Source organism: Petaurus breviceps, unplaced genomic scaffold (assembly GCF_028583685.1).
Source record: "Petaurus breviceps papuanus isolate PSGF00001 unplaced genomic scaffold, PetGlider_PUasm1.0 90879, whole genome shotgun sequence".
Taxonomy (NCBI): Eukaryota; Metazoa; Chordata; class Mammalia; order Diprotodontia; family Petauridae; genus Petaurus; species Petaurus breviceps.
This window is the reverse complement of record NW_027187368.1, coordinates 3751728-3778932: the sequence shown is the minus strand read 5'-3', so window position 1 is coordinate 3778932 and position 27205 is coordinate 3751728. Positions and strand designations below refer to the sequence as shown.

General features: G+C 43.3%; 1 protein-coding gene across 4 annotated transcripts in view; it reads right to left on the bottom strand.

The window, feature by feature from the left end:
• Positions 1 to 27205, bottom strand: part of PHF19 (PHD finger protein 19) — a 37798-nt gene that overhangs the window by 10099 nt on the left and 494 nt on the right. Inside the window, exons 2-11 of one of the 4 annotated variants that reach the window (XM_069073799.1) lie at positions 26529 to 26691; positions 18065 to 18256; positions 15803 to 15884; positions 12859 to 12954; positions 10574 to 10674; positions 9676 to 9824; positions 8038 to 8133; positions 6946 to 7014; positions 6354 to 6474; positions 4851 to 4918 (exon numbers count right to left, since the gene is read on the bottom strand). In XM_069073799.1, the coding sequence (XP_068929900.1) occupies positions 4851 to 4918; positions 6354 to 6474; positions 6946 to 7014; positions 8038 to 8133; positions 9676 to 9824; positions 10574 to 10674; positions 12859 to 12954; positions 15803 to 15884; positions 18065 to 18241 (959 nt within the window). In that variant the 5' untranslated portion in view covers positions 18242 to 18256; positions 26529 to 26691. Of the gene's footprint in view, positions 1 to 4850; positions 4919 to 6353; positions 6475 to 6945; positions 7015 to 8037; positions 8134 to 9675; positions 9825 to 10573; positions 10675 to 12858; positions 12955 to 15802; positions 15885 to 18064; positions 18257 to 26528; positions 27064 to 27205 lie in introns of those variants that run through there. The other 3 variants (XM_069073798.1, XM_069073797.1, XM_069073800.1) reach the window with 3 other exon arrangements.

Genomic DNA, 27205 nt, shown 5'->3' with positions numbered 1-27205 from the left:
AAAACCACTGACCTAGAAAATAGATCCAGGAGAGATCATTTAAAAATTATTGGACTACCTGAAAGTCATGATCAAAGAAAGAACCTAGAAATCATCCTCCAAGAAATTCTCAAGGAAAACTGCCTTGATGTTTTAGAACCAGAGGGCAAAATGGAGTTTGAAAGAATCCACCAATCACCTCCTGAAAAAAATCCCCAAAAGAAAACTCCTAGGAATATTATAGCCAGGTTCCAGAATTCCACATCAAGGAGAGAATATTACAAGTAGCCAGGAAGAAACAATTTGAATATTGTGGAAACACAATCAGGATAACACAGGATCTGGCAGCTTCTAAACTGAGGGATTGAAAGGCTTGGAATGTGATATACCAGAGGTCAAAGGAGCTGGGATTAAAATCCAAAATCACCTATCCAGCAAAACTGAGTATCATGTTTCAGGGAAAATATGGTCATTCAGTGGAATAGAGGACTTTCAAGCATTCTTGATGAAAAAAACCAGAGTTGAATAGAAAATTTGACATTCAGATACAAGAAGCAAGAGAAACATGAGAAGGTAAACAAGGAAACGAAATCATAAGGTACTTATCAAAGTTGAACTATTAACATTCCTACATGGAAAAAAATAATTGTAACTGATGAAAGTTTTCTCAATATGAAAACAGTTGAAGGGAATATATATACATGTATATATATTTCTATACATGAGGGTATATGGGCATATGAATACATATGTGAATGTGTGTGTATATATGTTCACAGGTATATATAGATGGAGGGCATAGGACCAATTTAATAGGAAGGGATGATACTTAAAAGGTGAAATTAAGAGGAGAGAGAGGAATACAATGAGAGGAGATGGGGAGAGACAGAATGGGGTAAACTATCTCATACAGAAGAGGCAAGGGAAAATGGTTACAATGGAGGGGAAGAATAGGAAGGCAAAAGGGAATGGGTCAACCTTATTCTCATTGAATTTGGCTTGGGGAGGGAATGAAATACACACTAAATAGGGTATCTCACCCTACAGGAGAGTAGGGGGGAAGAGGATGAGAGGGGGGATGATGAAAGGGAGGGCAGGCTGGGGCGGGGGAGGGAAGTTGGAAGCACCCACTTTTGAAAAGGGACAGGATCAAAGTAGAGAATAGAACAAGTGGGAGGTGGGATAGGAGGTAGGGAAATATAGTCAGTCTTTTACAATATATCTACTATGTTAATGTTTTGCATTAGCTACACATGTACAACCTATACTGAACTGCTTATCCTCCCAGTAAGGGTAGGTGACAAGGGAGGAAAGGAATGAATCTGGAATTCAAAGTTTTAAAATCAAATGATTAAAAAAATATATATATATATGAATATATATTATTATTAATACTATTTTACATGTAATTGGGAAATAAGATATACAGGCACTGGGGCCTAGAGATCCACCATGCCCTATTGGAAAAGTCAAAAGAGGGTATAGGAGAAAATATGGGAGAGAGCAGATTGGAGGAGGGGATATCCTGTGGGACTGCTATTTTGGGGTGGTGGGCAGGCGAAAAAAGCGGAGAAAATTTCTAACTCAAAATCTGGTGGAAATGAATGATGTAAATCAGGAGTTAATAAAGCATTTGAAAAATGAAAAAAAAAAAGAATCCCTGCTTTAGAATATTGTGGATAAAAGATATCAGAGGTTTATATAAGATTGGTTTCAAGAAGCTTACGGATCAATAGGGTCAGTGACACAAAATCAGACCCTGTGTCTGATCATTCTATTACCACTGAGTGCACTAAAAGGGTACACACGAAATTTTACACTGAGGTCTATGGGGGAAGATCAGGTCCAGGGAACCATGGAGGGCCTCCTGGAAGAGGTGTGATAGAATTTTGAGTTTTGAGTATTTCTCTTCATTGCACCCCTCCCCTGAATCCTATCTCCCAAAACTATGCTCCTGGGGTGTCACAGATCTAGATCTGTGATCTAGAATCACAGATTTAGAAATGGAGGGAAACTGTGGGGTCATCTGGTCTGGGTTAATTTTACAGATGAGGAAACTGAGACACTGGGGTTGCTCTAGGTCACCAGGGCACATGGTGGAAGAGCTATATAATATGAGTCCAGGCCTCCTAACTCCAGACTCAGGGCTCTTCCCACTGCAGTACACAGCTTCTCCTGAATGCCTAGACCTTCTTCCCTCTAATCAGTCAAATCCTACTCATCCTACAGGGCCTAGCTCAAGTCCCACCTCCTCACTGAAGCTTTCCTTGGCCACTCTATCGCACAGGGAAGTCTCTCTTCTCTTGCATTTGGACTGAATCTCACCTTCACCTCTATCACTTTCTTTCATTTGTTCAACACAGATTAAGTACTTGCCATGTGCAGAACCTGGGGATGAAGAGTTTAGCTAAGCCCTAGGCCCTGCCCTGCCCTCATTGAGCTTACTGTCTAATACTTTCTTGCCCTTATTCTTCATGTATTGTAATTCCTTATGTCTTTGTTACATCTTCCTTATTAGAAAGTAAACTCCTTGAAGGCAGGAATTATGTAATTTCTCATCTTTGTATCCCCTGAGCCTTAGACATAGAAGGTACTAGATAGTTTTGTTTTGTTTTTAATTGAAAAGCTGGTTGAGTTTGCTAAACTACCTGCCTCCACAGGACAGAATTTTTTCAGAAGACTCAGCACTATCTTAGGCAGACCCAGAAACAAAGACAAGTACTTAAGGAAACCGGGTGCCGCTGCCTTCACTCTTTTGTGTACCTCATGTTCACTTTAATTTCGTGCATTTGTCAAGAATTTGGGCTCTATCCTCCATCCTAGAGAGCATGTAGGAGACTTTGCCCTTCATGGAGATTAGAACACTCAGGAGGTGTGCAGGGCTGGGAATAAGCGTCTCCTCTGTACCAAGCATTGGGCTAAGGCTTAAGTGCAAAAACAAAGTCATAGGTGTAGGGTTGGAATGGACCTTCGAGGCCATCTAATCTAACCTTGCCATTTCACAGATGAGTAAGCAAAGGCCCAGAGAGTTTAAGAGACTTGCCTAATGTCGGAGGTAGCAAGGGGCCATGGTGTCTCCAAACCCAGTGATCTTTCCACTGGACCATGCTGCCTCCCAAAGGTCAAAAGGTGGTATGCAGGTCCCAAGTACAATCTATGGTAGTTTTCATGTGGAAGAGATATTAGACCTAGGCTGCTGGCCCCAGGGGCAGAAGTTGAACCAAGGGCAGCAAGTTCCACAGAGGCAGATGTGGGTTCGACATAAGGAAGTTAAGAGTCATCTGTGAAGACACCTGGCAGCCTTTTGAGGTGGGGATTTCCTCTTCACCATAAGTGTCCGGTCAGAGGCTGAATGGCTCATCTGAAGTCTTGTACATGTCAGCATTATTCAGGAGGCTGGCCTAGATAAATTCTAAGATTCTAAGAATCAAAATCTAGATGGGAAGATAGGCAGCATGGCACAATGAAGAGAAAACTGGACTGAAAGTCAGAAGAGCTGGGCACTTACTATCTGTCACTAGTTTTGAGACTACAGGCAAATTGCTTGACCTCTCTAAGCCTCAGTTTGCCAAGATATAAAACAAGGATGTTAATGGTACTTGTTATAACTAACAGACCCAGAGGTGTTTTGAACAGCATACTTTGTATACTAAAAAAGTATACTTCATGATTTTTATGGATACAGTAGGTGCTTAAGAAATAGGTGACTGAATGACCTGTGATTTCATTAATATGGATACTTCTTCCCAATGGCAATAACAACAATGAACAATAATAGCTAACACTTATATAATGCTTTCAGTTTTACAAAGTGCTTTACAAATATCTTATTTGATCCTCACCATAACCCTGAAAGGTAAGTGCTATTATAATCCCTAATTTACAAATAAGGAAACTGAGACAGGCAAAAGTTAAGTGACTTGCCTGGGATAACACAGCTAAGAAGAATCTGAAACTGGATTTTGAATTCAGCCTTCCAGACTCCAGGTATAGTGGACTCCAGCCTCTATACAGGGCTGTCAATAAGAATCACAATTCATCTGTTTCCTCTCATTCAGTGTGATTCTTATCCATGTTTTACTTGTAAATACTCCACCCAACTGGACTTGATTGGAGGGGTGGTGGTTAAGTGTGGCCTCTAGTTCTCCTTAAGTGGCTTCAAGACAACACACACCTGCAGCCCCTCACTCTTGCCACACCTTTCCTGATTACATTATCTTCCTAATGATTTCTTAAACACTACTTGCCTAATTCCTGGCTGGTGGTAGGTTCAAATTGCTCAGGTTCAATACCTCAGCTATTCTTCTCCAGATCCTGTAGCATCCCATGACTTACAGCCCTGGAGCATTGATAGAATGGCCATTAAAAATCTGACCCTTTGTTTCAGGGAGAAGCTCAGGTCACTAAAAGCTCTGCTTGATGATTCAGCCACCTCCCTCTTAGACCTCACTCACCACTAACAGATGGGATGTCAGTTGAGAAAATGCTACAGAAATGTGAATTGTCATCATTATCATCTATAAAAGGTTGAACCCTACATGATCTCTGAGATCTATTCCAGATTTAATTTCCCATGTTTTGTTCTATTTTCTATATTCTACATCCTATATTCTATAATTCAACATTCTATTTCCCTGAGATCATTGGGGAAAGCTTGGAAAGATGCTTTGAATTTATATAGGTAGAAAGGAGGACAACTTTTTGTAGGAAGGCTTGTAGGTCTGGAAGGCTTGGGGTGGGGAGGAGGGAAAGACACAGCCTGATCAAAGGTGCTGAGGTAGTAAGGAAGAGCACCAGGGTTGCCTGAAATAAAACACTTGATTTGAACCCAGCCCATCTTTCTGTCTCTCCCAATCCTAGCCCATTCTCACCTGCTTTTGTAGCTGTTCAGTGCATTAAGGAGATGGGGTCCTCGCTCTGTCACTGGGGTGCTGGTGAGCTGGGGAAGGAATTCAATTAAACATTACGCACCTACTATATACTGCTCTAGGTGCTGGGGACACAAAGGCAAAAATGAAACAGTTTTGGATCTCAAGGAGAAATGTGAGCATTAGCCTTCAGCCTAGGACACTTGCAAAGCCTCAGGTAAGGATAAAGTTGTGTACCCTCTACTGCTTCAAGCTGTCTCCCTAAGCACTATCCCCAACCTTAACTTTTAGGTAAGCATGGAGTTCCTTGAACCCCCTAAACTAGGCAGTGACTCCATGGACCTAATCATACCTCTGGCCCAGGGGCTACGGCTGACAATTAGAGCAGGAACTTTTGTCAGAGAGGCAGCGTGAAAAAAAGGGGAGAGAAAGCCTAGATTTCAGGAGACCAGAATTTGAACCCTAGCTCAGCCACTGATACCACATGACCTTGGGAAAGTCACTTTCCTCTCTTTGGGCCTCATTGTCCTTATCTGTAAAAATGAGGGGATTGGATTAAACGATCTCAGGAAAACCTTTCCAGATCTAGCTGTCTAGGTTGTAATGTCTCAGAGCCATGGTCTTCTCATCTGTAAAATGAGGCTGATATTCTTTGCCTCATTTATGCTGCACAGCTGCTTGGAGGATCCAATTGGATTATAAAGTACTTCAGAACTGTAAAATGCTAAGAAGATGTAAGTAAAGTTAGGCACTGAGCACCAGACTGCAAGTCAAGAAACCTGGGCTGCAGCACTGGCTTGGCTGTCTATTAGCTGTGTGGACTTGGGTAAGCCATTGTGCCTCTCTGAGCCTCAGTGATGGTGTGAGGGCCAACTGAGAGCTCCCTAGAATCAAAACTGTGAAAAAGACGGAACAAGCCAAGTTTGTCTTTGTTCACCGAAACATGCTATTCAAAGTTTCACCAGCAGGGGACAGTATTGTCCCAGCTTTCCCCCAGAAGCCCTAGGTCTCCAGCTAAAGCAGCACTCAGTCCCCTGCACTGCTCAAATCCTACTTGCCTTGCCTTTCTTCCCATCACTTCCCACTCCCACCTCTCTCCCAGACCACCGAGGCTCTAGCTAGGCAGAGCTAGGTTCGCAGGCCCATTTTCTGAAACTGGCATCTCTGGGTCAGAAACAGTCTTTTGGACTTTACATCTCTTTTTAATTCATCTTAACAAACATGCAATGGAAAATCTTGGACTGAGTCCTGGATTTGCCATGAGCTAGCTGTGTGACCTTGCAAAAGTCACTTCTCCTTGAAGGGCTTTAGTTTCTCTTTCTGCAAAATGAGCTGGTTGGAGAAGATGCTCTTTAAGACCTTATGCCTCTGACATTTTCTCTTCTTGGGTCTTTCCAGCTTCAGCAAACTGATTCTCAGCATTTAGTCTTCTTTCCTTCTCTATTCTCTGCCCCCATCCCAGACACTGCTTACCTTCCTTCTCCTCCCCACTCCCAACCCCAGTACCTTGCCAAGCTGAAGAAGATCCCAGTGGTGATTGACAAAGGCTAGGATTTCTTCAAAATCAAAGTATTTCTTTTTGCTCTGTACTCCCAAGTTATAGAGGGCAAGGTGAACCACATCCACCCTGAGGATAGAAGGAAAAGGTTTAGAACTGGCTTATCCTCTGGGCTCCCTGCCCCATTCCCAAGTGAGGGACTGAGAGAAGTGTTTCATGCTCTAAACCCAGCTCGGTTATGGGAACATCACAGCTGGAAGAAGGAAGCTTACAGCTGATGAGGGTCAACTCTGGGGATGAGTGGCAAAGAACTAATGCTATCTTTCTTTCTTCTAGGAGGGACAAAACCAATTTGATCCAGCAAAGATTAAGACCTCTCTGTTCTCTTGACCCCATTTCCTGACTCATAAAAAGAACAATAGCAGCTAGCATTTATATAGCAGTTTTTAAGGTTTACAAAGTATGTTATACAAATATTATGTTATTTTATCCTTACAACAACCCTGGGAGGTAGGTGCTATTATTATCCCCATTTTACAAGTGAGGAAACTGAGGCAGAGGATAAAAGATGAGGTCTACCCATTCACACCCTACTCTCACCATCTTAGAGGTAGCCTCTTAATGTACTCGGGGCCCTGGTTACACACCGAGCAGAAGAACACATAGAACCTGCAAAAGAAAAAAAAAAGGGAGAGGAGGGGTCAGGGACAGCTGAGAAAGCTCTGAGTGGCAGAACTGGACATCTAAGAATCTGTATGACTAAGTCCTTCTCTCTGACCTGGGATGTCCTCCTCCTTCATCTCTGCTGCCTAGCTTCCTTCAAGTCTCAGCTAAAGTCCTACTTCTGCAGGAAGCTTTTACTAGATCTCCTTAATCTTTGCATCTTCTGTCTGAAATGATCCCCAATTTATTCTGTTTATATTTGTTATGTATGTAGCTGTTAAATATTGTTTTCCACATCAGACTTGAATTCCTTGTGGGCAGGGATTATTTTTTCCTTTGTTTGTATTTCTTGCACTTACCATGTGCCTAGAGCACAGTAGGCACTTTATTAAGTGTTGGTTAAGTGATTGTTCATCAAGATCCTTCAATTTATCCCCTGCTTCATGTTCTTGAAAGTCCCTGGATTTCTGAGCATTTAGTAGGGAGCTTCAAGTATACTCAGAAATCCAGTCAGTGCTTACCCCCCCATGGACTTTTGAGACCAAGGAGGCAGGAGTTAAATTGATGGGCTTGGTCAGAGAAAAGAGAGGAGGTGGAATGGCCTTTCTCTGGAAACTTCACCATGAAGGACTCAAGAAGTCAAGAAATTCTACGCATTCACTTAATGGCCCTCCTCAGAATCAGCTCCCATTCAGTCTCTGCTGCTGAATGCTAACAGTAATTGGTGGCTGAATCGGGACACAGAGAAGCCAGTCCATGTTTTGTGATACAACATGCACAAATAATCACACAAATAGACAATCACACACATACAATTAGAGATGCATATAGATAGTATGCGTGGGCATACATATACATACATAAAGTACAAACAGAAATAAACACATACTTGTATGAGAAAAGCAGAGATAGTTACATACATAGATACAACTGCCCAGAAAATGAAGTATACATAATCTTATGTGAGGATATATATACACCACCACGGCCTCCGTGGGGCAAGCAGAGATCACCTAGAAAAATATGTACCTGTCTCCAAACATCATGGGCTCATTCAAGCACTGGGTACAGGCCTCATGAAACCACTGCCTACACCTGTAACATTGAAGCATTCTTAGGTACCACCTAGAAAGAGAAGAAGCCCACATCAACTTTAGCCTCCTGCTTTTACCCTCTAGGATAAGCTGGGATTGAGGGGAGGGAGAGTGGCAGAATGGAAGGAAAAGCCAGGCAGAGAGGGCAAGGATAACCTTCTTCTCTTCCCCAACCCCAGAGAAAAATATTTTCTTCATTCTTTCCTTTATACCAACTATACTGGGAAACTTTTGTAACCAAAATTCACATCAAAGAGATACATTTCCATAGGAGAAAGCCAAAGCAATTTTCTTAATAGGATAATAAGCAATAATTACTACTACATGCTAACATCTTACCTGGCTTTATACTTTTAAATAGCATTTTTCTCTTCATCTCATCTTATTTTCATAATACCCTTAGGTGATATGTAGGGCAAGTATTGTTAACCCCATTTGATGGATGGGTAAACTGACACCCAGAGAAAGGAACTGAAATGCCTAGTCACCAAAACAAGGGCTAGAGCAAGGCCGAAAATCTGGATCTCTTCATCTTCAGTCTTTTCCCATTTTTCTTCTATATAGATCAGAACATGAGGCTGAGGTTTAGAACTGCAATGTCCTGTAGGATAAGGTTTCTATGGATCGAATCTGGGTGTTCCATTTACGTTCTGTGCCAGTCCTTTACAACTCTCCTACTGAAACAATACAAACTGACCTCATATAATGTTTTAAGATTTGTAACTCCCTTGATCTATTTTACATGACTATGAGGAGGTGCTCTAGATATTAATGATCATTATCCTTGTTTTATAGATGAGGAAAGAGAGGCTCAGATGTGACTTGCCAATGGACACACAAGTACTGTCAGAAGTAGGATTCGAACTCGGCTCTCCCTTATTCTAGATTCCAGCACTATATACCCTAGACTCACTACTTCTTCAGTACAGGGCTCTTACACCTGTGGATGATCAATTAATGCTTACTTGACTCACTTGTTATATTTTCCTCTCCAACAACTAGTTCTAGTTACCATTATCCTTGAAGAACTAACATCTAGAGAGATAAATCCAGTTCCCATCTCTCTTTAACCATTAGGAAAAAAAACCAGCTTGGGAAAAGAGCCAGCATGGTCTGGTAGAGAGAGAACAGGGCTTGGCGGTGCCCCTAGTCTTGTTCTCCAAGCACCCAGAATTGGACACAGACTGTTCCATTGTCCTTTCCCCTGGTCACACCCTATTATCTTTCTGTTCCAGATGTTAGCTTTCTAGTGATGTGGTCTTCTTGCTCCTTATGTCACCAGGTTTATAGACCTCCTTTTGTCTCCAACCTTCTTGCTGCTCTTCTATGGATAGACTCTAGCTTATGAGGATTCCGAAGCCAAGGACTAGAACAATAATCTGGAGAGGGTCTGACCAGGGAAAAGAACGGTAGGCCTAGCAGCACCTGGGATCTCAACCATCACTAACCCCCCGACCCTGCATTTGGGGCCAACACTTGTGCTCCTGGTGCTTTATGTCAGGTCGTCTCCATGAGTCCCATCCCCACCTCCCAATAACTCCAGCTGTCACCAGGAAGGTGGGCAGGCCCTTACTCTCCAGGACCTCCGCAGTAGCAGTAACACTGCTGCTGGTTGGTCCGATGTGGGGAGTCCCAGTCTAGCTCCTCCGGCTTGTAAGAGAGTACCATTTTCACTGCTTGCAAGGTCTTGGCAATGGCTCCTTTCTTCAGCGCGCCACCTTTCTAGGGAGGAGATGAGAAAGCATACAAGTCATCCAAGGACCCCAGAGGGTTCTAAGAGGACCCAGAGCCTCCCTACCAAGTGTGTCAAGAGCGAATGTGTGGAGCAGTCACTTGGTCGGTCGGGTAACAAGCATTTGTTAGGCTCTTACTATGTGCCCGATACTAAGTGCTAGGGATACAAAGACCTGGTTTCTGCCCTCAAAAAGCAATGTACTGTGGAAGGTAATCTCAGAAGGAAGGCACTAGCGGTTGGGCAGAATAGGGAAAAACCTGTAGAAGATGGGACAGTCGATCCATCCATGGGTACCACATTCATAAGGAACTGAACAATGCTAGGGATCTCCTGGATAAATATGAATAGACTGGTACATGGATAAAACAGATGTGGCTCAATGACTGGCAGCTGGAATGGCTGACTCATTCCTTACCCAAAAGAGCTGTCTCGATAGTCTGGGGAGGAGGCGATAAGAATCAGACTTGGGGTCTGGGAACCACCAGTGTCATGGATCCATGGTGGAGGTGGGGGGAGGGGGAAGAAGAGGGAGAGATTTGAGATATGAGACAGACAGAAACGAAGAGAGACTGTTGAAGAGACTGGGAAAGATGAAAATACAGAATTATAGAATGTCAGAGCTAGAGAGGACTTTAGAATATACAATGTCAAAGCTTAGAGATTTAGTCCAATCCTCTCATTTTACAGAGAGAAGAAATAGGAAAAGACTGATAGAAAGAGACAATCTAGGGCTCACCCGCACAGCCAGAGCGAAGATACAGCGTCGGCAGAACCATGGTGTTAGCAGGGGTCCTTCGGTGCTGCTTGCAATGGGGATATGGCATTGCTGATGGTAACCTATGGGGGGGGAGCAAAGGCAGAGAGTGTCCCCAGGGAACTGGAATGTAGAGGCTGGGCAGCTCCTCATGGAAACCAGCATTCTGGAAAGAGAGGCTCTGGCTACCATGACAAGCTATAGTCCAGTTCTGGGGCTTCTCCTTCAGGCCAAGCCCAAAATTATTTATCCCACCCAGCTCACACTGCCCCCTCCCTCCATTCCTGAGCAGTGGGTAAGCAGTACTCTTCCAAACTGAGAAAAATTAAGTGGATGGTTATCTCCTTCTTACCCACACTCCCTCCAATTTGCTGCCCTTCCAAACACACACACACACACACACACACATACAGAGTGCAAGCACAGATTCACACACATTTATATATACAGGTACATGTACACATACATGAATATACATAATCATACACACACACAAACTCATATACATATGTATTACACAAAAAGTCACCACACTGTTCTGGGTCTTCTCTCCTCACTCCTCAGACCTCAATGTCCTCTCTAGGCCCAGCTGAGGAAAGCCTAGTTCTTAGAAAGCTGGGATTCTGAGGGGTCTAGCTATTACTTGGTGACACATTCTACTTATGAGCAGATGGCCAGGGAAGAACCAGGCCAGGGGCTGAGTGGAAGAAGACTGAAGAAGCTGGTTTGCATCTTGAGAGCCAGGACCTCAGGTACTATATGGACAGTTTTTTCTTCAGGAGAACCCAACTGGTAATGTCCTGAAAGAGCCTAGAGCTCAGGAAGGAAAGAAGGAAAGGAGGCAGAGCCAGGGCCAGCTAAATAAGTGGGTAAATTTCTTCCTTTTTCCTTGTATCTCCTCCTCATCCAATCCTCCTCACCAGAACCCCAGGTCTGCCATTATGGAGCCCTTAGGCAATGCCTCAAGTTCTGATCCTTCCCATCACTAGCCAAATATACAGTACCATGACCTCCTCAGCTACCTTCTCTCTCCTAGGGTTAACTGGGAATAGTATAGTATAGTAAAAAGATAATTAGATTCTTTAGAATCAGAGGGCCTGGTTTCGATTTCAGCATTGTTACATATTACCTGTATGACCTTGGACAAGTCATTTGCCCTCTCTTAAGGCCATTTTCTCATCTATAAAAGTGGAGATCTGTTTTTGTACTACTTGAGCACTAAGAATGGTTTTTATGTTTTAAAATCTCTTAAGCCATACAAAAAGAGCTGGCAAGCCAGATTTGGCCTATGGACCATCATTTGTTGACCCTTGGCCTAAATGACCTCTACTGTCCCTTTCAACTTTGGAGCCTATGCCCTAGCTCATGCTCTGGTCACAGTGGCTGACCTGGGGCTGGGAGACCCCCCTTTTTAAGTAACTGACATACTGGCAGTGGTTTTCAATGCATTCCAGAGGAGAGGATGAGGGAGTCCTAAGCATGTTGCCAGACTGGCAGTAGAGCTCTCTGAGGGGGAGGCCTTGCCCTGGGGCCTCAGCACAGGGGTCCTGTTTGACGAGATGAAGCTTTTACCCCAAAAGGAGAAATGGGAGCAAATGATCAGAAGTAAACATGGGAGCCGCAGTTGTATGTGAAGCAACACCAGATAATTAAAGAAGCATTTAACCTAGTGTCAGGAAACTGGGATTTAAATCCTTGACTCTGGCACTTACTTGCTATGATTTAACCTCTCTGAACTTCATGTTCCTTCTCTGTATAATGGGAAGATATTTGCACTACATACTTGGAAGGACTGTCTAGAGGAAGGTGCTGTGTACATCTGAAAAGCTATAGTAACGTGACTTATCTATCATTTTGTCAGCTTTTTTCACCCCTTGTCTCCTTCCTCAGAATCCCCTTCTACCTTCCCCTTCTGGGGTGGAGTCATCAATTGTGCTGGCTCACATTTATGTAGCAGCTTAAGGCTAACAGAGCCCTGTCCTCATACTAGTGTTGCGACGGTGGTAATGCTGATATTATACCCATTTTACATATGAGGAAATTGAGGTTCAAAGAAGTTATCTAACTTACCCAAGGTTACATCTACTAAGTGTTCCACATTCTGTCCTAGACAACTGCCCAGTAAAGTCAAGGTCAAGGGTGAACTTCACGGACAAAGTTAGAAAAGAATGGCAGAGCCATAGGAGCGCTGTTTCTGCCCCAAACAAGGGCAGATTTGACCTCAAATTGATCCCACTGTCAGCTCTGACTCCAGCGCTGTCACTCACCAAGACCACACTTTCCACAGATGAGAATTTCATTCAGGGGTCCAGATGTTTTTCCCAGACAGATGTTGCATTTGGGCTCTTCGCCTGGAACGCCAGCTAAAAGAGAAAAAAACCAGTGAAGAGTCAGCAAATGAAGGCCAAAGGCTCTCCCATCAATGTTCCAACTGGAAAGGGCCTTAGAAGACAAAATGTTAGAGCAAATTCAGAATGATGGCAATAAAAGGGACTTAGAGATGATTTAAGCCAACCAGCACAGTATGGTAGAAAGAATGGTGGATTTAGAGTCAGACTACCTGAGTTCTTATCCCATTCCTATCATTTACTACCTGTGTGAATTTAGGGCAAATCATTTAACCCTTCTGGACCTCAGTTTTCTCCTCTGTAAAATGGGGGGAGGGGTTAGACTAGATGGCCTCTAAGGTCCTTTCCAATTTCTAAATCTGTTATCTTGATTCAGTTAAAAAAAATTATCCTGAGCTTCTATCTCATGCAAACACTAGAATTACAAAAGCCAAGAAAAATGAAACAGACCAGGACATCAAAGGGCTTAGTTTTTTATGTACAAAATAAAATGAATGTTAAGTGCTGGGGAATGGAAGTGATTGGTCCAAGGTCACATAACTTAGAAATAGCAGAGCCAGGAATAAAGCAAGGTCTTCTGGATCCAAGTGATCTCCAGGTTAGCTCTCACAGCGGAAGAATGACTACTCATTCAGATATCTAAGGCCAGAAGAGACGGTTCTCTGCTAGGGAGACAGGGAATTTTAGAACGCCACTGAGCTAATAATCTTTTAGGGAAGATATGACTCAAGGTTCCTTCAGGCTCTGAGGGCATTATATTATGTTTACTGACCTGCTAGTTCCTACAGATGCTAAATATAAAAGCAGCTCAGGGAAAGTGCCCCAATTTCCTCATTATGACGTTGAACTACTAGATCATCTTTAAGGGCCTTCCTCTATCTAAATCCTGCGATTCTTTGAGGGACCACTCAAGATATGCCTTCCTGTTACTTTGTTTACATAACGAAAGAACTGGATTAGATTATGTTTAAGATTCCCTCTAGTTCCAAAAGCTACAATCATATGAAGAGAGTAACACTGTTTTGAATTTAAAAACAAAAAGGCAAGGGGCAGCTGGGTGGCACAGTGAATAGGGCACTGGCCCTGGAGTCAGGAGGACCTGAGTTCAAATCTGGCCTGACACAATACTAACTAGCTGTGTGACCTTGGGCAAATCACTTAACCCCAACTGCCCTGCCCTCCCCCTCCAAAAAAAGCAAAAAAAAAAAAAAGGCAAAAACTTTGGTAGGGGTAGGATGAGAGAAGATGATTTTTTCCCCTGAGTTGAGTAGTGTCTATTTCTTAGGGAGAATAAAAAATGCATGTTCTCATGGGACAGGATATCTGTTCAGATACTCTACTGCTCTACTGCTCACTCTACTGACTGGATCTGCTAAAAACTAGCCTGTGGCTCAGGGTCAGTTTATTTTGTTTTGCTTTGCTTTGGCCATAATTAGTAGGTCTTATAAGCCATATAATTCTCAGAGTGATAGTGTGTGGCTAGGTAGGAGCAGAATGGGTTATCATGAAGAGATTTGTTTGAGGAATCAGGGAATTTGGGTTGATGATAGAGCACTGGACCTGGAGGAAGCCTTCTCTTCCTGAGTTCAAATCTGGCCATAGACACGTACAAGCTGTGTGACCCCGGGCAAGTCACTTAACCCTGTTTGCCTCAGATTTTTGCCTTAGTTTCCTCATCTATAAAATGAGCTGGAGAAGGAAACGGTAAACCACTCTATTGTCTTTGCCAAAAAAAAAAAAACCCAAATGGGGTCATGAAAGGTTGAACACAACTGAAAAAACTACTCAACAACGTCTCTAGAACTAACTTCCTGCGTCCTTGGGCAAATTACTCCTCCTCTTCGAGTTTCAATTTCCTCTACTCTGGAATGGAAGGAATCACAGGATCTAGACCTAGAAAGAATCTCAGCGAGAATTTATACTAACTCCTACATTTCAGAAGTGGGAATCAAGACAGAATTGACTTGTTAAGGTCACACATACAGTAAGTGGAAGAACTAGGATTCAAACTCACGTCTTCTGAATTTCCTATCTAGTGTTCTTTCCATACCACTCCTAAGAGGGCTGGAAGAGATCACCTTTGGGATCCCTTCCTGTCCCAACAGTCTGTCTTTATTCAAACACCATGCCATTCGTCACCCATGGCAACTTGGGCAATGGCAGATGGTATCTGAATTAAATGATCTTTGCTACATTCTTTCTTCCCATTTCTACAATCCCAGATTCCCAATGGAAGATTGTCTTCAAGCTATATGGGGAGTCAGATCCTCCTCGTGGTGAACTGAATTAAATTATCAGCACTAGTCAAGTATATGATGAATGAATGAGTGAATGAATGAATGAGTGAATGAGGGATGGGTTCTATGTGTCTCAGTGAAGTTGGTCAGTTCTAGCCTAAAATAGGCAAACCCTATGGCTGCTTCCTTTTCAACATTATTGTTCCTGTGAAGCTCCAGGGTATATATGCCTATGAAAGGAGGAAGTCGCTCAGTCTCAGAACTCCTATTTACATATCCATCTTTTCTTTTCATCCTTCTAAGTCCAAATTCTTTGAGGATAATAAAAGATTCTTATTATCATTATTCTTATTAGTATACCATGTTAGGTCTTAGTTTCCTCATCTGGAAAATAAGAGAGGGAGTGATGGTGAGTTAGCTATTTAAGACTTTCTAACTATACCATCTATGTTTTATGATTCTAAAACCCCAGAGCCCAGGGGTTAAACAAGGTGTCAAGATGAGAGGAAGGTAGGCAAAGAACAGATGGATTTGGGAATGGAGAAGGGAAATCCTAGTGAAAATCCTAGAAGATCAATCCATAAAGGAAGTCCAAGGACTGTGACCCAACTTCTCAGGTTACTCACCATGTTGGATATCCTTCCATAAGACCCAGTACTTGGAGTTATCTTCAAAGGTCACGAGGCAGCTTTGCTTGGAACTGCTGACCTGTGGTTAGAAAGGGGACTAGAAGTGAGGGCTTCAGCCCACCAGATTTAGCCCCAAGCAAAACTGTCAAGTACACCCAGGTGGTCTTAGGTCATCTTCTACTTTCACATTTGGCCTGAGGATGATGATGATGACAATGATGATGATGATGATGATGATGATGATTATGATGATGTCTAGATCTGTGACTTCATTGGCAGAGGAACCTCAATTTATGAAAACTTTCTTTATTAATACAGATTGACAACTCTTCTTTAATTTATAGTATTAGAAACTTTTTCCTAGGGTACTAAGTGGTTAAATGAGGCCCATGGTTACACAGCAAGTATGGATCTGAGGCAATACTTGAATCCAGACCTCCCTAATTACAAAGCTGGCTCTCTTTCTATTATGCCCTGAGCCTTCTAGTAACAGTAACTTACATTTGTTTAACTCCTCATGATGATCGGTAAGATAAATGGCTGGTCCAATGTCAGAGAATTAGACAGTTCTAGAATCCCAGGAGGATTTAAGTCCTCTCCTAGCTCTGGATTCATCTGAGTCTGCCCTCCCTAGGTGACCAGGCCTGGATAGTCCTCTTCCATTTTTCCCCCCTCTCTTTGAACTTATTTGGTTGAGGACCCATCCCATCAGGCCCATAATCTTAGGACTAGCAGAGAAACATTCATCCAAAGGGGCAACTAGCTGAGAATCATTCAATGTATTACCCACCAGACAACGTTTGTATCTTAATGGGGCTGGCTTCAAACTCATCAATACAGATGGAAAATAAGTAGTGAAAGAATTGTGGATGATAGTCTTAATAGATTAGAGCTGGAAGGGACTTTTTAAATAAATTGGTCTAACCTCTTTATTTCATAAATGAAGAAATTGAAGGCAGAGAGGGAAAATATTTGCCAAGAGTATTATAAGGAACTGTGGCAGATTAATAAATTTTGTGCACTTTTCAATACACTATGTTGTCTCTGCCCCTGGTCCTTAATAAGGCTCAATACACAGACTAAAAAGATTACCTTAAGGGTCTGGGTTGGTGAAATTTAAGCTGGCTCTCAAAAAGTATTTCCCAATAGAGAATTTACTAAATAAGTAAGTGAGGGGAAAAGCAAGGAAGGGTGCCTTCCATGAGAATATTTATAGACAGAATAGACATCCAGAAATCTGAAATGGTTTAGAAGAATAATAAAAATGATAGGAGATAATTTCTGGGCTACCCTGCCAAGTCTATGCTGCTAAGACTCACCAAAGCTAGACTCAAAAGGTTTCTCAAACTTCAGAGCTAAAAGAGATCATACTGTTTCACCCCTTTATTTTATAGACAAAGAAAATAAGACCAGTAGAGGGGGAGTAGGTTGTCTGAGGGCACACAGCAGGAAAGGCTTGGCATAGAACCAGGATCTCCCAATTGGTGCTTTACTCTTTGACTACACCACACTGCATCTGCTGGGTGGGTTTTTGGATTATTCCATCCAGGGGACCTTCTTCACACTTAGAATGTGTCTTTTCCTTTAGAAAAGTGCATCAAGAACTCAAAGAAAACACAAAATACCTCTCAGATACATCACCACATCCTCACCCACTGCTGTTCACATTTTTGTCCTTTATTAAAGGAAAAGGTTGTCAGAGTATAAGTTATTTTCACAATGATTTTCTGAAGAATAATGGCTCTGGAGTCCCCCCCCCAACCCGGCATTCAAGCCTTCCTTGACCTTCCTGTCAGGGGTCTTTTCTTTCTCAGCCAAAGGTAAAAAAATGACTATGCCAGTGAGTTGTAAGGAGACATCCTGCAACAGTATAAAGAGCCTAACTACGACTTACTTAGACTTATTTTGGATTCCCAACCCTTATACTTACTACCTGTGTGACCTTGGAAAAGTCACTTCACTTCCCGGAGCTGCTAAAAATCAAACCAAAAACCCAGGGGATTGGACTAGATGACCTCTAATGTCCCTTCCAGTCCTAAGTCCTATAAACTAAAAACAGTCTAGGTTTGTTCTGTTTTCTTTCACTTCTAGCTATGTGGGTCCCTCAAAGATAATAAACAATTGTCAATCATTTTGATTGATTAATTCATTAATTTCCCAGCAATCCTTTCCCTTTCTGGTTTTGGAGCTCAGAACCTGATGTTGAGGGACTGGGCCCTCAGCCTGGGGATTTGGAGACCCTAATGTGCCAAATTTTACCCTTTTAATCTTCCCAAGATAATACAGTCCATCCGTCCATCTGCACAGCACATACTGGCCCTCGGTCAGCTTGACCATCAAGTCTTTGAAGTTGTTCCTGGGCTTTGTGGGAGCACCCGCTGCCCTGGGTGGCCCACAGTCATCTTGGATCTCAGGCTCCAGAGAGAGGTTCTCCATCAGTTTTGACCACCCCTAGGATTAAAAAGACAAAAATATGCTTTCATTCTATAATGTTTCACACAAAATTCCTTAATCCCTGTAGAGCCACATCCCTGGGTAGGCTAATGGGTTGAACATACTACTTAGCCTTTTCTAGAAGGAAAAAAAGAGTCTGCATTCACCCTCAGAACAGAAATTCTGGCCAGAGGCCTCAACTTCTCTCCAAGATTCACCCAAAGAGAAGAAAATTTCTGGGTAACTTATGTCCCACTAGGGTCTTGACTAAGTAAGATTTTTATAATGCTCCTTTTTCCTTATTTTGAAGTATATTATTTTATGAAAAACAACTCTAGGATTCTGAAACTCCTCTTAGTGATATTATCCCAATTTAAATTGTCTATTAGTCATAAAGTTACGAAAGGGCAAATAAATGTTCAGTCTTCACTGGCCCAAATTCCATCAATCCTTCAAAATTGAGCTCATCTTATCTCTTCAATGAAACCTTCCCAAAATGTTAGAAGCAAAAGAGACTTTAGAGAAAGAGCAGAAAGTCAGAAGGTAGCTGTAATAGAAATGCAAATTTAAAGATCTTCCCTGCCCCTAGGCTAAAGTGCACTTGGAGCCTAGGGTGGGAGGCTTGTTTTTCAGTAGATACTTCTTGATTGGCCAGTGGGTCCAGAAGATTGTTACATTCTCTGAGCCAGGAGAAGGCTACATAAGCCCTGATGTGGAGCTTTGTTTTGGGGGCTTACTTTGAGAAGTGTTCTGTGATTTAATCTGAATTCTGGAAAGCCGTTGTCCAGAGCCCCCTGGCTTTGAAAAACCCAGATGTTGATTTGGTATGGATGTAACGGTTGGACAGTTTGGAAAGCTGTCTGCTCGAACTGTTTCTGTCTTGATAATTCTGCCTGTATACTTTGAAGTTCAGGGTGCTGAACTTTTTCCCCTGAAGGAGGTAAATGATATATGTTTGACTGATTAAAGTAAGCTTGTTAACCCATTTTGAGTTGCTTTCCTTTAACAAAGCAGATCTAAGAACCTGTGTTGGCAGCAAACCCTGAGGACGTTGGGGTGCTTGCTGCTACAGTAGCCTACAAAGACAACTGGATAAAAAAGTCAGAAAAACTAGGTTGCAACTGCCACTAAAACTCCGTGTGACCCTGGACTAGCCTCCTCTCCTCTCTGGGTATGCCTCAGGTTTCCATCTATTAAATAACGAGTTTGTACTAGAGCATCTGAAAGGCCTCTTCCAACTTTAAAACTCTCTGGTATCTAGAGAAGGCTGGGTGACTTTCCCAAAGTGAAATACTAAGTTATCTATAAAAACCCAGCTAAAATACAGGTCTGACTTCTAATCTAGTGTCCTAGTTAAGCCAAATCATCAGGCATTTATTAAACATGTATTAAGGTTCAGGGCACTTTACTAAGTACTGAGACTACAAAGAAACGCAAAAAACCAACCAAACAAACAAAACCCCCAAACAACAAAAAAACAGATCCTGCTTTCAAGGAACTTACAATCTAATGGGGGGGGGGAAGAGAATATTATGTCTATGTCTATGTCTTATGTATATGTATATACACACATATACACACAACTTGTATAAACATGATATATACAGGATAATCCGCAAATAATCACAGAGGAAAGGCACTAATATTGAGGAGGACTGGGAAAGATTTCTTACAGAAGGTGAGATTTTAGGTGGAACTTGAATGAAACCAGGGAAGCCAAGAGAGGGAGAATTCTGGGTCTGGAGGACAGCCAGTAAAAATGTACTGGAATCTGGAGATGGAGTGTCTTGTGTGAGGACTAGCAAGAAGGCCAAAGTATCGGAATCATATAGTTACATAGAATGGAGAAAAGTGTAAGAAAACTTGAAAGACAGAAGGGACAAGGCTATGAAGGGTTTCAAAAGCCAAACAGGATTTTATATTTGATGCTGGAGTTAACAGTAAGCCACTAAAGCTTACTGAGTAGGAGGGGTTAACATGATCAGTTGTGCGCTTTAAGAAGATCACTCTGATAAAGCTGTGTGGGGAGTAGGCTGGAACAGGGAGAGACTTGTGTCAGAGAGATCAGTGAACAGGCAATTACAATAATCTAGGTGTGAGATAATGAAGACCTAAACAGTGTCAGAGGAAAGAAGAGAACTAAGGGGATCTCCCTCCCAGGCTATACTGATCTGCCTCTTCTATGAGCTTTTATAGCATTTCTAGTCCCTACCATAGTCAGTCAGTCAACTAGCATAAATGCCTACTATGTGCCAGGAACTATTATTTAACTTTCCCAATATGCTAGTCAGTATTTTTAAACTTTTGTGTCACAGACTCTTTGACAACCTGATGAAACATATATTGTTTCATAGGATAACATTTTTAAATGAATAAAATGCATAAGGTTACAAAGGAAACCAATCATATTGAAATAGTTATTAAAATATTAATTAGAATAGTTCATAGACCCTAGCTGAAGAATCCCTGAGGAGCTAGAACTATAAGCTCCTCAATAGCAGGGGCTGTGTCATCACCTCTGAATTTCCCACAGTGCCTAGCAACAGGATCTTTTGTATGTGTTTGTTGACTTGACTTCCTCTATCATCAAACACTTTTATAAAGAATCTCAATAAATATTTGTGGATGGATTAATTCATTGCCATCTATGGGGAGACTAGATACTGGTTTCCCCTGTCACCAGCAATACTGGGGGAGGGTTTTGTAGTCAACTCAGTTGTTCTCAGAATCAGAAGTGCTGCAGAAATGCCTTTAGCAGGCACCAGAAATCTTTCAAAAGTGAAAGATAACCATGGTTTGTCTGGGATTCTGGGTTAGAGGGAAGGGAAAGAAAATCTTATCCGGACACAACCTATCTTTCTACCTTCTTTCATACTACTACCTGGAATATACCCTACCTCCTAATCAAACTGTACCATTTACTAGTGGTCTCTGATCTCAGAGAGGCATTGTGACAGAGTCCATACAAAGCTGAGCTTAAAACCAGGGAGACCTGTGTTCTGGTCCTGCCTCTCAACACATATTAACCCTGGGCAAATCACTTTAACTCTCAGCGGGCAATTGTCTGAGATTATAAATTGCAGAAAAAGTACCAATCAGCATTAAAGGAGAGTGCTCCCTATACCAATGAAATCACAGAGCCTGTCCCAATCCCTTATTTTGTCCTGCCCTCTCTAACTTCTGGCATTGTGAAGGTCACTTCTCATGCTTGGATTGCATTCCATCCTTACTGCCCCCCTGATGAAATTCTCAACATTTAAAACTTAGTTTGGGAGCTGCTTCTTCCTCAATCGAAATTATTTCCTTTCTCTTCCTTTTCCTAGAGCACTTGGACCACATGATTTTGAGCAAGTCACTTAACCTTTCTGAGCTTTACTTCCCTGATCTGTAAAATGGAGATTCTACAACTTGCTTCACAGGGTTGCTGTGGGGAAATACTTTCAACTTTAAAGGTTGACATCCTATCAAAGACTTACAATTTCACTGGGATGGGAACTCTTCCCAGACTAGAAACCCATTAATAAAGACTTTATAAAGGGCCGCCTGAGGCTAAGAAAGGTTAAGTAACTTGCCTATAGTCTTAAGAGCTAGCAAGTGTCAAAGCAGAATTTGAACCCAAGCCTTTTTGACCACAAGTCTATCTGCTATTGGAGGGGGTAATATATATACACACATAACATATATATCCTATATATATTTGACCACCACTCTATCCACATGAGCTGGGGTGGCTAGGTGGCACAGTGAATACAGCACCAGCCCTGGAGTCAGCAGGACCTGAGTTCAAATCCAGCCTCAGACACTTAACACAAAAACTAGCCGTGTGACCTTGGGCAAGTCACTTAACTCCAACTGCCCTCCAAAAAATAAAGCAAAAAAAAAGAAGACGAGCTACCATTATCTTTTACCTCTCATTAGATGTTACTTCCTACACACTACCCTTGTATCATACTCATTGGCATATATGTCATATACTCACTAATGGACTGTAAATCATTATTGGCAAGGATTGTAAAATTTTTAATCTTTGTATCCTTATGCCTAGTGTAATGTACAAATAAATGTTTACTGAAATGGATTCAATCCTAAGATACTGTATTCCATCTCAAGGTTCTAGTTCCTGCACACTTAGATTCATTTAAAAAAAGTATGTGCACGTGCGTGTGTGCATGTGTGTGTACCCACAAGAACACCAGCACAGCTAGGTGGCACAGTGGATAAAGTGCTGGCCTGGAGTCAGAAAGACTTATCTTCCTGAGTTCAAATCTGACCTCAGTCACTTACTAGGTGTGACCCTAGGTAAGTCACTTGACCTATTTGCCTCTGTTTCCTCATCTGTAAAATGATCTGGAGAAGGAAATGGCAAACCACTCCAGTATCTTTGCCAAGAGGAGTCCAATACAACTGAACAGCAACACACACACATATATAAATTCATAGTTGGTTGGTTGTTGTCCTTCATTCTCAATTAGGATCAAAATGACATCACTTAGTCAAGTTACAATGCATTCGACTGCAGCTGATTAGACAGGCACAAACAGTTCATGTGAACATTTGGGGTGGATTCTCTAAATTTGTGCATCTCCCATTTTTTTTTAACCATTTCAGTTCTGTTTTGCTCATAAGCCTTTCTTTGATGAGGGCATGCCATATACATATATATACATATATGTATGGGTATATATACATACATGCAAAGACTCGAGATTTTAGCCAAGAAAAAAGTCCCTTGGGGCAGCTAGACAGCACAGCAGATAGAGTTCAGAACCTGAGTCAAGAAGATCTCAGGTCAAATCCAGCCTCATATACTTTTTAGCTAGGTGACCCTGGGAAAGTCACTTAAACCTCAGTCTAGCTCAGTTTCCTAATCTGTAAAATGGGGATAACAGCACCTACCTCACCGAGATATAAATATAAATATCTGCAAGAGCTGCCTGGCACATAGTAGGAGCTAATAAATGTTTGTCCCCTTCCCTATCTCCCTTGCCTCATGGTAGTTATTTAAATAGTACTTTAACATTTTACATATTTGATACATATTATCTCATTTGATCCTCACAATAACTCATGAGGTAAATACAGCTATCATTCACATTTTACAGATGAAGAAACTGAGGCTTTTACAGAACTGAGCTGCCCACAGTGTCAGATAAAAGATTTAAAACCTGGTCACCCCAACTGTAAGCCCAATGCTACATGCACCGTTCTAGAAAGACACACACACCTACTCACCGACTCACAAAAATACCTACACAAAGTTATGATGCCTAGAAGGGCACTAAAGAGTTACAAAAGGAGCTACATAATAATAGAAATCATATATATCACCTACTATGTGCCAGGTACTATGCTAATATCTCATTTGATCCTCACAACAACCTTATGCAGTGTTTTTTATTATCCTCATTGTACAACTGAAGAAATTGAGGCAGACGTTAAATGACTTGTCCAACTTTACACCCCTAAGTCTATGAGGTTGAATTTGAACTCAGGTTTTCTTGACTGTAGACCTTTTTCTTGAATCTATCCACTGAGCCACCTAGCTTCCTATCCAATATCTAAGGTTAACCGTTATTATTAGTGGAGAAGGGATGAGATGAAGGAACATTAATTAATTTCCATTAAATATGACCCTTTATTTCATTTACCTTCCAAATGGGAGGAGTACATAGAATTATAGAAGCACCTTGGAAATTTAATTTCCCCCTGTGGGAGAGGGAAAAAGGATTCAGATTGGTAAAAGGGGAGAAGAGGGAGGATGTATTGAATTCTTCAGGTTGGGCAATTCAGTCACTTCATCTCCTTGTGTTTCAAGTTCTTCATATTTAAAGATGATAAATTAAATATTTGTACAGCCTGTATCTTGGGGCTATTATGGACTAAGTACCTGATAACCTGAACAAGTATAGAAATGTAATTGATTAATCATCCAACCTAATTCCCACCCAACTCCCAACATTTTTCAACTCAACTTTCTTGCTTACCTCAGATCTCCCAAACTCAGTTCAATTCAGCATTATTTAAGTGCAACATACAGAGGCAGCAAGAATAGTTCGGAGAGAAGGATCTCAGAATTAGGGAGACCTAGGTTCAAGGGCTACTTCCGGCACCTCCTGGCTGGGACCCCTTAGGCAAGTCACTTGACCTTAGTGCCCCAGGAAACTCTCCGAGAGTAAATTGCAGAACAGGTGCAGTCCGGCAAAGGTAAAGTGTTTTTCCTCCACTAAGTCCAGATCGACTCCCCTCAACCCCCTTCCACTTCTAAGTGTGCAAAGCACCATACTAGGCGCTGGGAAGACAAAGAGAAAAAAAAAGTCTCTGCCCTCAATGAGTTTGCATTCTAAAGGAAGTGCACAACAGGTACACAGATATAAAGTAATAAAAGTTAACTTCTAAACAGAGAACAAACCAATGACTGGGGGTTGGAGTCATGAAAGGTGTCCAATAGGAGGAAGGAAACATTTTCCCGTTCTTGCTCTCTTCAAGTCACTATACTTTCTCTCTGAGTGAAGGTAGAGAGTTGTCTCACAACACCGAAGAACTTGAAATCCCTTCACTTCCAGGACCAAAAACCAGGTGTCAGGAACAGCTGTCCAACTCCCTCCCTCTCCTTCTCCTTCCCCCAGTGGGTCGTCGAGATTGCGTCCTAGAGACAGACCCCTAGTAGAGAGTTCAGGAAAATCTCACGGGGGAGTCCGATCAGTTGGAGTGGGGTGGGGTGGAGTCGGTGTGTCAAAGAGAGCATTAGGAAACGAGAGAAATTCTACAATCAGCTCCCACCCACACATTCTGTCCTGCCTGCTCCAGTCCCTAGCTCCCAATAGATGATACACGCTTTGCAGGAATATTCATTGCTTTTCACCCCCAATGTGCAGCAAACCCTTCACATACGGGAAGAGAAACTTGAGTGAGATCGTACAGGCTGGGCATCGAGCTCCTGCTGCTGAACCCGACTCTACCTCCCCACAAGGAGGAGGGGATGGGAGCAGAGGGAGTCATGCCTCCTAAGTAGGGTGAAAGTGTACCTCTGTCTACCGGTGGCCCAGAATCCGAGACCAGGGTGTGGCTCTTTAGTGATGGGGGCCCCGGGGTGAGGGGGAAAGAGTCTGAATTACATTTCTAACTCTCCATCTTTTGGATGGAGCCGGCAGCGTGAGTCAACCCGAGCTAGGGAAAGGGGTGGGGCACACTAGGTTCCCGCTCGGTTCCAGTCTGGATCCGGTGCCTCTCACTCGCCCCCGGCTACTGCTGCAGGTTCACAAACTGACACTTCCTACCCTGGGATCCCGGCTCCCGCCTCCCTCCTCCCTCTAGGCGCCGGCAAGTGCAGCAGAGGGAACACGACTGGGAGGGGGGAAAGGAGGGAAGGAGGCGCAGGCCATCCCCCAAGGTTTCCAAACCTCAGTAAGCTGGGGGAGTTCTCCTATTCTACACAAACAGGAGTGTTCCCCCTCCCAAATCACATCCTAGCGTCCCCAGCCCCCAACACCTCAGTCTCTGCAGCCTCCGACTTTTCGGAGCCGGGCCCCCAAGGGCTCTGATTGGCTGATTCAAACACATTCAAAATAAAATGCATTTTTGTGGGTTACACACTCTGTCCAGTTCAAATCTGAATCAAACTGGTGTCTGGGGCCCCAGGAGAAGAGGGAGGGAAGGGAAAAGGAGGGGAGGGACGGGATGATTCATAAAGAGAGAGGCCCCCAAAGCCCGATGCATTTCATAATTTTTATTTTTATTTATTTTTTACAAAAAAGAATTATTTAGAAAATTACGGCTCTAGCTCTCCCAGAGGCAACCAAATGCGGTCCCGAGCACCTCTCTGTGCAACTGCCCCAGCCCCACCCCGTCCCGCGAACTCCCTCCAACTTTCTCCGCAACCCGGAGTCGTTGCCCAAGTACTGCCAACGTGCTCGAAATAACAATCGCTTTCCCCTCTCCTCCCTCCATTCCCATCCTGGCTCTGCTCGCCCACCCGCGCCCGCTAGTCTTCCGTGAGGCCGTTGGGGGGACCAGGACTCGGAGCAAGTATTTGACAAGATTCCCCCATTCCCAGTGTCCTTTTTTCTCTTGCTTCCACTTCGCCCCAAGAGTCGCACCCTGGCTCCCTAGTTTCCTCTGGCCGGACTGCGCTTGGAGATCCGAAAAGCAACTGCCCCCAGAAACACCCTTCGTTCTATTCCCACCTTCTCCCTAAAACCAAACCAACTCTGTAGAAATTTCTGAAAAGAGGGGCGGGAGGATGGAGGTCAATTAGAGAGGTGCCTTTTGGGAAGAAGCCCCCCACACCTACCTCCCCGCAGACCCAGCCCCTCGAGGGATCCAGGCGGGGCAGGGCAAGGGCGGGACAGGGCAAGGCTGGGCAAAGGCGCCGTCCTTACCCCGAGGCTGCGCGTCCGTCCGGCGGTCCCACTTGGAGTCTGGCCACCAGGCTCATTGGAGGAGAGGGCTGTGGACTGATGGAAAGAGGCTCCGGGTTGGGAGCTTCTAGGAGCAGGGCGGGGGAGGTCAGTGGTGTGCCACCTCCAGGTCTGTCCGTCCCCTCCGTCCGTCAGTCCGTCCCCCCGTCCGTTTGTCTGTCAGTCTCTCAAGAGGCAGGGATTCCCGACCATGTCCCAGTTGAAGAAACTCGAGTCCAACTCAAGCCGGGGACAGAGGGATGCGGGTCGCCATCTTTTTCGCTTTTTTTTCCCGCGAATTATTTACGTTCTGCTTATGTAATTAACACGGGCATCCTCCGGCTCACCATTGGAGGCCGTCCGCCAGGAAGTGGGGCCGGGGCCCCGGGGCCGTCAAAGCCGCACCGCCTCCCGGCCGCCCACCCGGCGGCGCCCCCCCACCCCCGGCCGGCTCCCCGGGCTGCGCTTAAAGGGGCAGCGTCCCTCCCCCGCTCCCGCTCTTTGCCCTCCCCTTACTCTTCCTTACACACACACACACACACACACACACACACACACACACACACACACA